The sequence below is a fragment of the Haliaeetus albicilla genome, chromosome 6 (genome assembly GCF_947461875.1).
Source record: "Haliaeetus albicilla chromosome 6, bHalAlb1.1, whole genome shotgun sequence".
In the NCBI taxonomy this organism is placed as follows: domain Eukaryota; kingdom Metazoa; phylum Chordata; class Aves; order Accipitriformes; family Accipitridae; genus Haliaeetus; species Haliaeetus albicilla.
This window is the reverse complement of record NC_091488.1, coordinates 31,215,076-31,229,042: the sequence shown is the minus strand read 5'-3', so window position 1 is coordinate 31,229,042 and position 13,967 is coordinate 31,215,076. Positions and strand designations below refer to the sequence as shown.

General features: G+C 47.8%; 1 protein-coding gene across 9 annotated transcripts in view; it reads left to right on the top strand.

Moving 5' to 3' along the window:
• Nucleotides 1-9,468, top strand: part of BCL9 (BCL9 transcription coactivator) — a 62,533-nt gene extending 53,065 nt beyond the window's left edge. For 8 of the 9 annotated variants that reach the window (XM_069785413.1, XM_069785416.1, XM_069785418.1 and 5 more), the window contains 4 exons: nt 294-393; nt 820-3,049; nt 5,646-5,906; nt 7,264-9,468. In XM_069785413.1, coding sequence (XP_069641514.1) covers nt 294-393; nt 820-3,049; nt 5,646-5,906; nt 7,264-8,381 — 3,709 coding nt within the window. In that variant the 3' untranslated portion in view covers nt 8,382-9,468. The remainder of the gene's footprint in view (nt 1-293; nt 394-819; nt 3,050-5,645; nt 5,907-7,263) is intronic. The other variant, XM_069785421.1, reaches the window with a different exon arrangement.
• The last annotated feature ends 4,499 nt before the right edge of the window (nt 9,469-13,967 follow it).

Here is a 13,967-nt window from a genome sequence, read left to right as displayed (position 1 = left end):
TGTTTTTTTTTTTTGTTTGTTGTTTTTTTTTTTTTTTTTTTTTGCAAATGCTGGTAGATGCTGTTTTGCAATCCATGCAGTGAGTAGCAGCCAGGATGGCTTAAACTGAGACATGAACCCTGAATGCTGATGAGCTTGTAGGTGTAAGCATTTTTCTTTTGCTACTCATCTAGAGTGAAATATGTGTGGTTAAGACTTTCTCCCTTCTGCCAGCTGAAGGATAGAAGGGAGGGTTGTTAAGAAAAATTGGTTCGTAGCTTCAACTGGATATGTGCGTCTGTCTGTCTTTGCAGGGCTGCAGAAGCTGTGCTGAAAGGACAGGTGGAAACCATCGTGTCCTTTCATATCCAGAACATCTCAAACAGCAAGGCGGAACGAAACACTGTACCCTTGGTAGGGAATACCTGCATGAGGGTGGGTAAATGTGCTTGTTTGTGTGTGGTTCAGAGAGATGGGTGATTATTTACAGCCTGAAATAAGTTTTAGGGTGGAAAAGAGAAAGACAGTTGTTGTTCTAGCCTTCTGCAAATGTCTTGGATCATCCAAAGAAGAGCTTAAGTCTTGCAACGTTTGGGTAGTGTATTTCCAACCTATGGCTCATGCAGAGCTAGCACAGAAGCAAGGGGTACCTGCTGTAATGCTTAAGCAAAATAGGTTTCTGCATGGCCAAGATGCTGCTCTGTAATCGCTGCATGAGGGCTACCCTTCCTTGCAAAGTGTGGGCTGATGGGGTTGAGACAGGACGTTTCATTTGCACTGCTGCTTGTTTGACATGGCTGTAAGAAAAGTGAGTGATTAGTGTGTGGCTTTCTCTTGCAGAACCCCCAGATCACTGCCCTTCGGACTGAACCCAAGCCCCTGCCGCAGCCCCAGCCCCCCACTGCCCAGGATCAGAACCCTCCCCAGAACGCTAAAATGCAGCCGACTCCACCCGTGTCAGCGCCAGTATCCAAATCCACTGGCCCCCCATGTCCCATAGATCAGGACAGTCCCGGCGTGGAAAGCAAAGTCATGTCTGTGGGCAGCCCTGCCAACTCTACCCCATTGCAGACAGAAGGATTTGGGCAGAGTTCGACCCCCAATAATCGAGCAGTTAGCCCAGTTTCCCAAGGTAGCAATAGCTCTGCTGCAGACCCCAAAGGTCCTCCCCAGCAGGTGTCTGGTGGGGACCCATCCAATTTGGGTGAGAATCCAGATGGACTGTCACAGGAGCAGCTGGAGCATCGAGAGCGCTCATTGCAGACCCTGAGAGACATACAGCGCATGCTCTTCCCTGATGAGAAAGAGTTTGCGGGAGGGCAAAGTGGGGGGCCACCCTCAAATGCTGGGGTGCTGGATGGTCCCCAAAAGAAACCTGAAGGGCCAATACAGGCCATGATGGCTCAATCCCAAAGTTTAGGCAAAGGGTCAGGGTCTCGGACAGATGGAGGGGCTCCATTTGGCCCTCAAGGACACAGGGACATGCCTTTTTCCCCAGATGAAATGGGGCCACCACCAATGAACTCTCAGTCAGGACCCATAGGCCCAGACCACCTGGACCACATGACTCCTGAGCAGGTGGCCTGGCTCAAGCTGCAGCAGGAGTTTTACGAGGAGAAGAGAAGAAAGCAAGAGCAGGTGGTTGTGCAGCAGTGTTCACTGCAGGACATGATGGTCCATCAGCACGGGCCTCGTGGGGTGGTCCGAGGCCCTCCCCCTCCCTACCAGATGACCCCTGGGGAGGGCTGGGGGCCTGGGGGTCCAGAGCCCTTCCCTGAAGGCATGAACATGTCGCATTCTCTGCCCCCCAGGGGCATGGCCCCTCATCCCAACATGCCTGGGAGCCAGATGCGCCTGCCTGGTTTTGCAGGAATGATGAACCCTGATATGGAGGGCCCCAGCGTCCCGAATCCTGCCTCCCGGCCTGGGCTTTCGGGAGTTAGTTGGCCAGATGATGTGCCAAAAATCCCAGATGGCCGAAACTTCCCTCCTGGCCAGGGTGTCTTCAGTGGCCCTGGCCGAGGGGAGCGGTTCCCCAATCCACAGGGCCTGCCCGAAGAGCTCTATCAGCAGCAGCTGGCTGAGAAACAGATGGGCCTCCCTCCTGGCCTGAACATGGAAGGCATCAGGCCTGGCATGGAGATAAACAGAATGATGCCCTCCCAGAGACACATGGAGCCTGGGAACAACCCCATCTTCCCTCGCATGCCAGTGGAAGGGCCGATGAGCCCCTCCAGGGGGGACTTCCCGAAAGGAATACCCCCACAAATAGCCTCTAGCAGAGAGCTGGAGTTTGGGATGGGCCCTGGCAGCATGAAGGGGGACATGGGCATGAATGTCAGCATGGGCTCCAACCCACCCCTGGTCCCTCAGAAGCTGAGGGACGCAGGAGTTGGGCCGGAAGAGATGATGAAACTGCGCCCCGGTGTCTCGGAGATGCTCTCCTCTCAGCAGAAAATGGTGCCGCTGCCATTTGGGGAGCATCCGCAGCAAGAGTATGGCATGGGTCCCAGGCCTTTCCTTCCCATGTCTCAGGGCCCAGGAGTCGGTCTCCGAAATCTCAGAGAACAGATTGGGCCTGACCAAAGGACTAACAACCGGCTCAGCCACATGCCGCCACTACCTCTCAATCCCACCAGTAACCCTAATAGCCTCAACACAGCTCCCCCTGCGCAGCGCAGCCTCGGCCGCAAGCCCTTGGATATCTCTGCAGCTGGTCAGGTGCATTCGCCAGGGATCAACCCCCTGAAATCCCCCACGATGCGCCAGGTCCAGTCTCCCATGATGGGGTCTCCCTCGGGGAACCTCAAGTCCCCTCAGACGCCCTCCCAGCTGGCAGGAATGCTTGCGGGCCCCACTGCCGCAGCTGCTGCTGCCTCCATTAAGTCTCCCCCTGTCTTGGGGTCTGCTGCTGCTTCTCCTGTCCACCTCAAGTCTCCGTCTCTCCCCGCACCTTCTCCCGGATGGACTTCATCTCCAAAGCCTCCTTTGCAGAGCCCTGGGATTCCCCCGAACCACAAGGCATCTCTCACCATGTCTTCTCCAGCCATGCTGGGGAACGTGGAGTCGGGTGAGTGCCGCCTCTGCTAGCCACATTTGGCTCTTTGGTTTGCATCGCATTACCCTGAGGTGTGCAGCAAGGAGAGGGAGGAGGTTTCTTGCAGAGTGGCAGAAGCTAGACAGCGCTTTGCCTGTGTGAGGGAGGCTGTGCCGAGGGTCTGGTGGGTGGCTATGCGAGTGGAGCACAAGCGCTTTTCTTCTTCCCGCTGTATTTGTGGGTTTGCACCACGCCTCCCATGTGTCAAGATGAGGGCTGGTCACTCAGAGGACATGAAAGTAAAAGGGTGGGGTCAAGAGGTGTGAAAAGATGTGGGGTGTTGATGGGAGAGATATCTCCTCAGAGGGGTTTTTGGCTGTTCTGCCATAGGTCCTGGTGATTGTAGCTTTGTGGAGAAGATCCTGCTGATGTTATGGAAACGCTTTGAGATAAAAGGCTCCTACAAAGACATACTGAGCATAGATAGCCAGTTCTGTATCTGGGTATGGTTCAGGCATGGTTAGTGCTTGATAGGTTTACCGCCACGGGCAGGGAGGAGTGCTAACATTTGTTCAGGCCTCAACCATTTTGGAGAGAGCTAAACACCACCGTATGTAGCGTTCAGTAGCGTGCTGGAGCTGTGCCGTGGCTGGGACCCCGGGGTGCAGATGCTGGCACTGCCCTCTCTGCTCCCGAACGTCTCCGGGCTGTTGGTGGCACGCCTCCGCCCTCTCCTTCCTGCTCCCAAAGCCTCCCGGAGCTCGCCCCGCAGCACGTTCGCCCCTCCGTCCCCGGGAAGGTCTCCTGGCCGGCAGAGGAGCCGTTTGCCCACGTTGCCCTCTAGTGCTGCTGCGGGAAACAGCGCGGTGGCCGGGACGTGCCTGCCGGGGCCGGGGGACCGGCGGTGGCGGGGAGGGTAGCACCTCACACCAGCTGCCGGGATTGCTGGCCGGGTCTCTGTGCTCGGGGGGAGAGCCTGGATGTTGGTGTCCGTCGTGGCTGCTGAGGCCGTGCCCGGCCTGAGCCCAAGTACCGACAAGTCAGAACCGATTGCTTTAGTCTGTGCTTAAGGTTGTGCTTAACGAATGCATTTACACGCAGCTCTTCCAAAGCATAAATGTTTTGGCATCGCAGGATTTTTGTATTCTCTATTCTCCTTTCCTTTTTCTGGGCGGGGGGGCTGAGGAATGAGCAGTCAATTTTCAGTGACAGTACAACTTCGGTTTAGCATCCTTCCTTCGCATGTGGTCTGGGTGGCATGAAATTCATCGGTGAAGAACAAAGGAGATTGGTAGTACGGTTCAGTTATTTCTAGTTTTGGGAGAGCAAAGGATGATGTTAAGCTGGAAAGCTGCCCATCAGAGAAAGACCTGGGGGTGCTGGTTGACAGCCGGCTGAATATGAGCCAGCAGTGTACCCAGGTGGGCAAGACAACCAACAGCATCCTGGCCTGTATCAGAAATAGTGTGGCCAGCAGGAGCAGGGAGGTGGTTGTTCCCCTGTACTCGGCACTGGTGAAGCCGCACCTCGAGTACTGTGTTCAGTTTTGGGCCCCTCACTACAGGAAAGACATTGAGGTGCTGGAGCGTGTCCGGAGAAGGGCAACAAAGCTGGTGACGGATCTGGAGCACAAGTCTTATGAGGAGCCGCTGAGGGAACTGGGGCTGTTTAGTCTAGAGAAAAGGAGGCTGAGGGGAGACCTTATCGCTCTCTACAACTACCTGAAGGGGGGTTGCTGGTCTCTTCTGTCAGGTGGCTGGAGATAGGACAAGAGGAAATGGCCTCAAGTTGCTGCAGGGGAGGTTTAGGTTGGATATTAGAAAAAATTTCTTTACTGAGAGGGTTGTCAGACATTGGAATAGGCTGCCCAGGGAAGTGGTTGAGTCACAATCCCTGGAGGTGTTCAAAAAGCGTGTAGACAAGGCACTCCAGAACATGGTTTAGTGGGCACGGATTATGGTTGGACTCAATGATCTTGAAGGTCTTTTCCAACCTAAATGATTCTATGATTCTAATAGGTGCAGAGAACACTTCCTTAACTGGAATGAGCAGTAAATATGTGTACATAAAACCTGAAATGAAACATAAACGGGGAGTTTTACTTGTAGCTGCATCAGCAGCTAGTCAGAAATCTGCTCGCATGTCTCAGCATAATATCTGCTACAGCTTTCGTTCTGCTGCCTGTGCCTTTTGTGCTTGTTTGCCTCCTAAAGAAAAAGGGAAAGGAGTTACAGTTGACATTTGGTGGGTGCAAGAACAATTAATTGACTATAGATTTTGATTTTTATGGCTAGACCTGGTACCTAAGTCTATCTTCAGTGTATGGAAGTTGAATAGTAGGATTTTCAGATTTACCTGATAATTCTTCATGTGGATTTGTAGAGGCTCAAGATAGTTCCAGTAGAAGTGCAGAATGAAGGATAACAAATGTTAACCATCTTAACCAATAGGCTTATTTTTCTGATTACCTTTCACTGGCATTGACTGCATTAGTCAGATGGTCTCTTGCAATAAAAGGGATTTCTAGTTTTTGAGCTTTCTAGGAGAAAAGGGTGAGATTTAAGGAGAAAAATAAGAAGGAAAAAAAATTAAAGTCTCTTTCTTTCTCTCTCTTTCTTTTTTTCCTAAGGTGGTCCACCTCCTTCCACAGTCAGCCAGTCTGCTCCTGTGACTCTCCCTGGAAATCTTCCCTCTAGCAGTCCTTACACAATGCCACCAGAGCCGACCCTCTCCCAGAATCCCCTCTCCATTATGATGTCCAGGATGTCCAAATTTGCCATGCCCAGCTCTACACCGCTCTATCATGATGCCATCAAAACTGTGGCCAGCTCAGATGATGACTCCCCTCCAGCACGTTCCCCAAACTTGCCACCTATGAACAGTGTACCAGGTAAGAAACTCAAAGAAATATAAACCCAAACTATTAGGCAATACAGTGAGGGTGATTTTTATGGAAGCTTTATCAAATGAAGATGGTGAGAGAGAAAAACCTTGAAGAATGTATAGCCATGGGTTGTTTTTGAGGAAGACAGTCACAATTCTCTGAAATGAGGGGATAGAAATTCTTGCAACCAGTTTTTTCTGTCCAGAAGGTGTCTAATCTGGAAAACCCTTATGTATGGGAGAGATTTCCACTCAGGCAGACTGGAATTACTTGTGTGAGTGAAGGCTGCTCATGAGAATAAGGGTCAGACCTACAACGTGTTATCCAGAGGAAACCATTCTTCCCCTGTCTTAAGGCAGTGTCATAGAAGCTTCACAGGTTGTTTGGTTTTTTTGTGGTTGGTTTGTTTGTGGTTTTTTTGTTTTTTTTTTTTTTTTTTTAGACTGAATCCTCTGGTCTTTTCCTGGGTTTTGTGGATTGCCTTTGTTAAAGAAGAGATGTTAGAGTGCTTTCTCAAAACATACATCTTTTCATATAGGAAATGTGTAATGGCAGGCAACCTCAGCTAGGACTGAAGGAAAGTGTCCTGGTCTCTACCTGAGAGAGTTAAAGGAAAAGTAAAATAAAAAAATATCCTTTTGGGCTGTCTTGTGGATGGGCATGTTTATCTAAGTCCAATGCCTGCTGATAGCTTAATGTTTGTGGGTACATATTTAATACAACAGTAGGCTGTAGCCCCTCTACCCAATTGAATTAACATAGTTGAAAGAGGGGATGAGTGGATGTTTCATGACAGTGGCAATTGGTAATGAATTCTCCATGAGTTTACCTGTAGCTTTGCTGTCTGTTTCACGCAGTAATGATCAGAGTGGCTGAATATACCTCGGGAAGCTGGCTAATTGAGTAAGTTAATGATGACAGCTCATTAACCTCATTGATCGCTGCCTCCTAGTCTTAGGAGGGTTACCTGATTTATCGCCTCTTGCGTTTTGAAAGGAGATTCAGTCACTTCCCAGTGGACAAGTGTCCATATGCTGATAATCTGTCACAGACGTGTTTGTTACTGCCTGTGTCATCTAGACTGCCAGAAAAGTAGGAAAGGTGTGGGTTGGACTGAGATCCTACTTAGAGACCAGGGTTTAGTCACTTTTTGATAGGGCAGTGACAAGCCTAGGGAGGCAGCTGTGCAGGTGGCATCCATTTTCTGATTAAAATAACATTTTCCAGAGCCACTACTGAAGTTTTTTTTACTAGCACGAAATTTTTTGTGTGTGTGTGCGGACTTCGTAACCTGCAGAATGCTCTCTGATAGCTTTATTATTATTGGCTGTTATCTAAATGTGATTCCTTATTTCTTCCCTAGGAATGGGCATTAATTCTCAGAATCCTCGAATTTCAGGTCCAAACCCAGTGGGTCCAATGCCAACCCTTAGCCCAATGGGAATGACCCAGCCTCTTTCCCATAACAACCAGATGCCCTCTCCAAATGCTATGGGACCCAATATACCTCCTCATGGGGTCCCCGTGGGACCCGGCCTGATGTCACACAACCCAATGATGGGGCATGGTTCCCAGGAGTCTCCAATGGTACCTCAAGGACGCCTGGGCTTCCCACAGGGGTTCCCTCCCGTACAGTCCCCTCCGCAGCAGGTGCCATTTCCACACAACGGGCCCAGCGGTGGACAAGGCAACTTCCCAGCAGGAATGGGCTTCCACGGAGAAGGACCTCTGGGGCGTCCTACCAACCTGCCCCAAAGTTCGACAGATCCAGCACTTTGCAAGACTGGAGGCCCTGGCGGTCCAGACTCCTTCACTGTTCTTGGAAACAATATGCCTTCGGTTTTCACTGATCCAGAGCTGCAGGAGGTGATCCGTCCTGGAGCCACAGGAATACCTGAGTTTGACCTGTCCAGGATTATCCCATCGGAGAAGCCTAGCCAGACACTACAGTATTTCCCTCGTGGGGAGGTGCCAGGCCGCAAGCAGCCGCAGGGTCCTGGGCCTGGGTTCTCCCACATGCAGGGGATGATAGGAGAGCAGACCCCAAGGATGGGACTAACATTGCCTGGCATGGGGGGCCCCGGGCCGGTGGGAACTCCGGATATCCCTCTTGGGACGGCTCCATCCATGCCAGGTCATAACCCGATGAGACCACCTGCCTTCCTGCAGCAAGGCATGATGGGGCCGCACCACCGCATGATGTCACCAGCACAAACGGCGATGCCTGGCCAGCCCGCGCTAATGAGTAACCCCGTGGCCGCCGTGGGCATGATCCCAGGCAAGGACCGAGCCCCTGCAGGGCTGTACAGCCACCCGGGCCCTGTAGGGTCACCTGGTATGATGATGTCAATGCAGGGCATGATGGGACCCCAACAAAACATCATGATTCCCCCCCAGATGAGGCCCCGAGGTATGGCTGCTGATGTTGGCATGGGAGGATTTAGCCAAGGCCCTGGAAACCCAGGGAACATGATGTTTTAAGCTGCTACCATAAGACTGGATGTTCTGATCCTTGTCAAGATGAGATTCCAAGTCCTGAGGGCTTTTTTGGGAGCTTCAGGAGTACAGTTTGGCCATGCAATAGGTGAAAAGAGACCAGAGGACGCTTTGGGAAATCTCGAATGTATGGAATTACCTGAAAAAAAAAATATTCATTTTAACAGGTTGTTTTTTTTTTTAAGATTTATTTTTTAAAAATTATTTTTGTGGACTTGGGTATCCTGTGACGGCACCTGCTTTGAGAATCTGTAGCTGTATTTTGAGAATTGCCATTTGTCACAAGTTGCACCATTCTCTGTATGTTTACGTCCTTTGGACTGGCTTCTCCCAGGACTCTTGGTTATTTTTGGGGTTTTTTGTGTACTGTACTATATTGTAAAAGGGATTTTAGCAGAGACTTTAGTCTTTGGGGTGAGAGGAGAATGGGATTCTAGGCTGTTTACTTTAGGTGGAGAATCCATCTTCAGAACTTCGGACTATTTTCCTTCAACTCCAATGTATAGAAAAACCAAACTACGACCTCAGAGCAGAGTATTAATGAAAAGCACAAAAAGGAACTTAAGTTCAGTGAGGGGAATCTTTTAAAAGAAATAAATAATAAGTTAAGGACATATTTTTCAAATTATGGCGTGCTGTCCAGCACCTTCTGTCTCTCCCTCCCACTCTTTATTAAATAGGCTTCTCTCTCTCTCTCTCTTTCTCCGTCCCCCTTCTGTCTTCTCCTATGGCAGCTGCAATACATTGTGTTATTTTGGGGAGTAAATCTAGGAGAGCCTCTCCTCACGTGGGGACTCTTCCCACTTTTAGGAAGGGGCTGGACTTGGACACTGTTACATGCTACAGTAGTCTCTCTCACTGTTTCCTATTCTCCTTTTCTTAGAAACCCCAAGTGATTTTATTAATGTGGGAGTGGAACAGACACTAAAAGTTACCCAGGAATTTTTTTGTGTTTTTTTTTTTTTTTCTCCCCAGCGTAAAACGTTCTGTGTAACCTCCATTAAATTTGGTACAAAACCACTCGCCAGGGCTGTGGTGTCAGAAAAATAAAATATATTGTTTCTTACAAAAATGAACTGTCGTCTTTATCCAGTCCTGTGTTTCTATGTACATCAGACAGCTGGCCAGATGACTTTTGCTCTTCCACATGATCACAGCCAGCCTAGAGGCCAGATGGGGGTAAGCTTTGGCAGCTCCTAAAAGTCTGGTCTATAGGCAGCTGCATGCTTCTTGCAAGGCACTTCTGTTTGCTTAATCCTGAACTGAGCTTGTTTTTCCTCGAGTGAGGTCTTATTTCAGAATGTCCCAGGGATGATAGTTACAGTCTTTCTTCCTCAATTTGTTGAGGGTCAAGGAATAGATGAAACTTGTCTCTGTCACGTCTTTCTGGTGATTGCAGCAGTACAAGGTACATGGTTTTAAGCTTTCCCTAAGCAGCGGTGTCTGTCTGCTGAGCGCCAGCGTCCAGTGCTGTGTGGGGCCCTGGGGTTGTGTGTCCCCCTGGGGGCTTTGGATTGGGTAGGGTCTCTGACTGCCAGCGCTCAGAGGCTGAGATAGTGGGGAAAAGATGAACTTAAATAAAGGTAAGAGAGAAATCGTCAGTGAGCAGATTTTTATCACGACAACCCTGCTGGGTAAATTGTTGCTTTGCTGCAGTTTTCATCGATCGCTTCCTAATCCCCTGTCTTTTCAAACTTGCCTTTTGAGAGAATTTCAGCAAGAAGGTTTTATGGTTTTGTCTATGAGGAGTGAAAGACTGGATGCTGAAACACAGATTAGGAGTTGAGCCCCGCTCCTGGAGAAGACCGGGATGAACCAGATGTGGATCTGTAGGGCAGGGTGTGGGCTCTGTGGCTGTCTGCTTTCTGGTCCCCCAGCACTGTATATGGAGTGTGTTATCTCTGTTCTTCCTTCCACTTACTGTTACTTGAGATTATTTCAATGAGCAGTTTCCTCAAAGGGCTGGCTATTAGTGTGAAACTTCATGTGGAGAATGAGTATCTTTAATATGCTTGTGGTGAGAGTTTTTCAGAGTTAACTGGTCCTTAACAGGTGGATAAAGAATTGCTGTCGGTGGCTGGCTTACCAAAGAAGTTTCATTGGTAGTGTTACAAAATGAGTGAAGCCATGCACTGTTGGAGGCACGCAAGCCTCAGAGCCTTCTGTTGCCTGCTTCCAAATTCACCTTTGTGCTGTCATGCAAATTTACAATGATTTTGGGTGAGAATTACTCTTTTGACAAAGTGTAGGATGTATGTTGTGGTGCTTCCCTCTAACAAGACAAGCAGCATGCCTGAAGCACGGGCTTGTCAAGATTTTGGAAAGAGCTGACAATGACACAGTATGTGTTATTTCTGTAGAGCGGAGTTACCTCTTCTTTAAATGATTGCAGAGCTCCCTTTTGAGGATCTTGCATGGGAATTGTCACAGTGCAACCTTTTTAAGTGTTGCCACTTCTGCCATGACTCCTGACTGTTTTTACCATGTTGAACAAAGCAAGCTTCTTTACTGACAAAGAAATAACCTGGAGGGTTTGGGGCTTTTTTTTTTTTTTTTTATTAACATCCTTTCTCAGTGCCTTCTATGCCTGTTGAGGTTATTTTGAATAGTAAAGGATTTCAGGTGACTGCAACTTATTCTAGAAAAATTAGCATAGGGGATTCACTGTTTCAAAGCCACTTGGTAGTGAAAGGATACATTTTAAAGATGCTGGATAATTAAAGTTCCTTCTGTGTCTGTCTAACTGAAGATGCTGGCATTTGGTATCTTAACAAGATTTTTCCTACAGAAAATGCAGAAGATGTGGATTCTCCTGTGTCCATGTAGGTGCACTTAACCTCAGTGACGTTGCCTGGTTTGCAGCAGCTGATGGCCAAGGGATGCTAATGCCTTGGCTGGCTCTGGTCAGAGAAATGACTCAATAGATGTAGGCCGAACTTCTTTGTTTTGCTCTGATTCTACTTCTCCCCTTTTTGCTTTGCAATGAAAAAGCTTTCTAGCTGCCAGCTTTGCAAATTCACCTTGGGATCTCTAAGTCAGGCTCTGTTCTTTCCTGCTTATTTATAATCAATAGTAACTGTGACTCAGCTCTGGTAGTCATGGTGCAGTTGAAGATGGAAAGTGGGGTTGCCATTTTTAGTTTTCTTCCCCTCCCCCCCCTTTTTTTTTTTTTAAACCTTCAAATCATCCTCCTCCACCTTTGTTTGAAAGAATGAAATAGACTTTATTCATACATGCTTGGCTGCTCTTCCTCTCTAGTAACATGGGAGGAAACAGTCTGCTGTTCAAATTATCTCATCCCAGATGGCTGCGCAGCCGGAGTGCGGAGAGACTTAAAAGGTAAACCCAGCAGATGGTGAACTTCTGAAACGCAAAGTAATGCGCCTGCTAAATCAAAAGTTTAAAATATTTGAAATCTGTTTGTTTTAAAGTAGTAGACTGTTGCAAACAGGTCATCTGTGAAGTACACTGACAGTTTTAAGCACTGTCCAAATAAACTGAAGCTTTGTACCTGTATCATGGGCTAGCTAATCTACCAAAGAACATGACAAGCCAGCCTTATGAGTTTAGTCCTGACACTTCCTAGTGGTATCTGATGGGTAACATTTCAGAAGACAGATCAGTATGTGGAGATCTAATCTGCATCAGTCTTGGTTGGGATTTGAATGCTGGTGGTGCTTCTGGTACAATCCATGTATCCTGACTTAGAGTAGTTGTGGGTGCCTGACTCTTCCTGAGGGTAAGTGTGAATCCTAAACACACTTCCTAGACTGTTGGAACACAGCATTTGTTGTGCCAGTGTTGGGACTATTACAATTATGGTAGACATGGCTTAATTTTGTGGTGCTTGGTATGCTGACCATCTACTGTGCTGGTTTTCATTCTGGTGGCAGAAAAGGCCATGTTTCATTGGTTGTGCTCTTCTGCACTCATGATGGTGAATGCTTTCCTCGTGCAGCCTTGGCAGGCTGTTGGCTGAAACCTGTTCTCTATTTTGATACTTCTCGAGCAGAAATGATCTATGTTTGATATAGGCCTGTATTTAGTAGAGCGCACTTCACTCTATCGATTGGTAGTAATTCTTAACCTAAAAAAGGTAAGTTGTCTTGCATATCTGCTGTGTCATCTTTCTGGCAAGGTGGCCTTTAATGGGAAGATCTTTCAGTTTTTAGCCAGTCCATGTAGTTTCCAGTCGTTTCTGTTAATGCTGTTTGTTGTGGTAGATATGTAACACCTAGCTTTATCATGCTCTTTCCTGATAATGCGCTTTAACTTTAAGCAGAGTGTTCTTCAGGCCTTAAAAAGACACAGACTGCTAGCTTTATGATGTTGGGTTTATTGACAAATATACCAAGCTCACTATCCTCTTGATCTCCTTTTGATTTTCAACCAGCAAACCTTTTGTGCTGAGAGATGTAGGTCTTCATGACTCATTACGTGCTCAGGTTTTAAGCTTACGATTGATTTTGTTTGAGTCGGAGCATGAGGCAGGAAAGAAAAGTGATGCTGTTTTGTCTGGGATACTAGAAACTTTAAAAGATGTTTTACATGAGGAGAAAACAAAACCCTAAACTTGACATCTTTCCTGCCAATTATGTACTATACTAACATTGCCTTAAATGAAACATACTATACAAGGATAGGTTTGCAATGCAAAATGGAGGAAAAAAAAAAGTCTTTTAGGCTTAAGTTGAGCAACCTGCGTTGACTACATTGGACTACAATAGCAAGGGAGGCAGACTAATTTGGGTTAGCAGCTCCAGCTCAAGTTTGAGGCAACTTGAGATTGAACTTGTTAGCTGCTCATGTCAGCAGTTCTCATATTAACAGCCCAGGGTAAGAAAGTTTTTGGGTTTCTTTTTCTGTCCCCTGGGATTTTTTGTCTTTCCCATTTCTTGCAAAGAGCCAGCCTATTCATGTAAATGCACTGGTTCCTTGGGAAGTTTTTGATTTCTGGAAATTTTTATTCCATGTTTTCAGAAATGCCACAGCTCTTCCATGCTGTGTTTGCAGTTCAGCACTTCCCACTTACCTGTGTCCTTTAGTCTTAAAACTCTTCCACTGCCCCACCAATCCTCTTCTGCAATCATTATTTACACTGGTTGAGGTCAGAAATAACTCCTCCTTCATACTGTGGGCCACAACTACCATGGAGTCGCTCAGTGGGATGAGACCAATGGATGGCCCAACCACTTCTGCACCAAGGGGGAATGGTAAAGCCGGAGCGGGGCACAGAGGGCACTGCAGAAGCCCTGTAAGAGACAATTATGAAGTAACCTGTTCCCAGGGGAGGCTTCTTCCTAGCCACTGCTAAGAAGCTGGCCTGTTTTTCTGAGGTCTTCTGCTGTTACTGAATGTATGTTACCCTGCTTAGTGTGATATGATTATTTTAATGGTGTGAATGCAGTGCCCTTTAACAATCTTAGGTGCACTAGGACAGCTCATGCTGCCAAGTTCTGTGGGTCTTGACCGTGTTGCAATTTTTAACCTGGTTGCTGGTCAGTTTTGCTGGGAGATGCTCCTAGCTCTTGTTTAGGAGAAGGTATGTGAATTCCCCCTTTGTCTACTGGT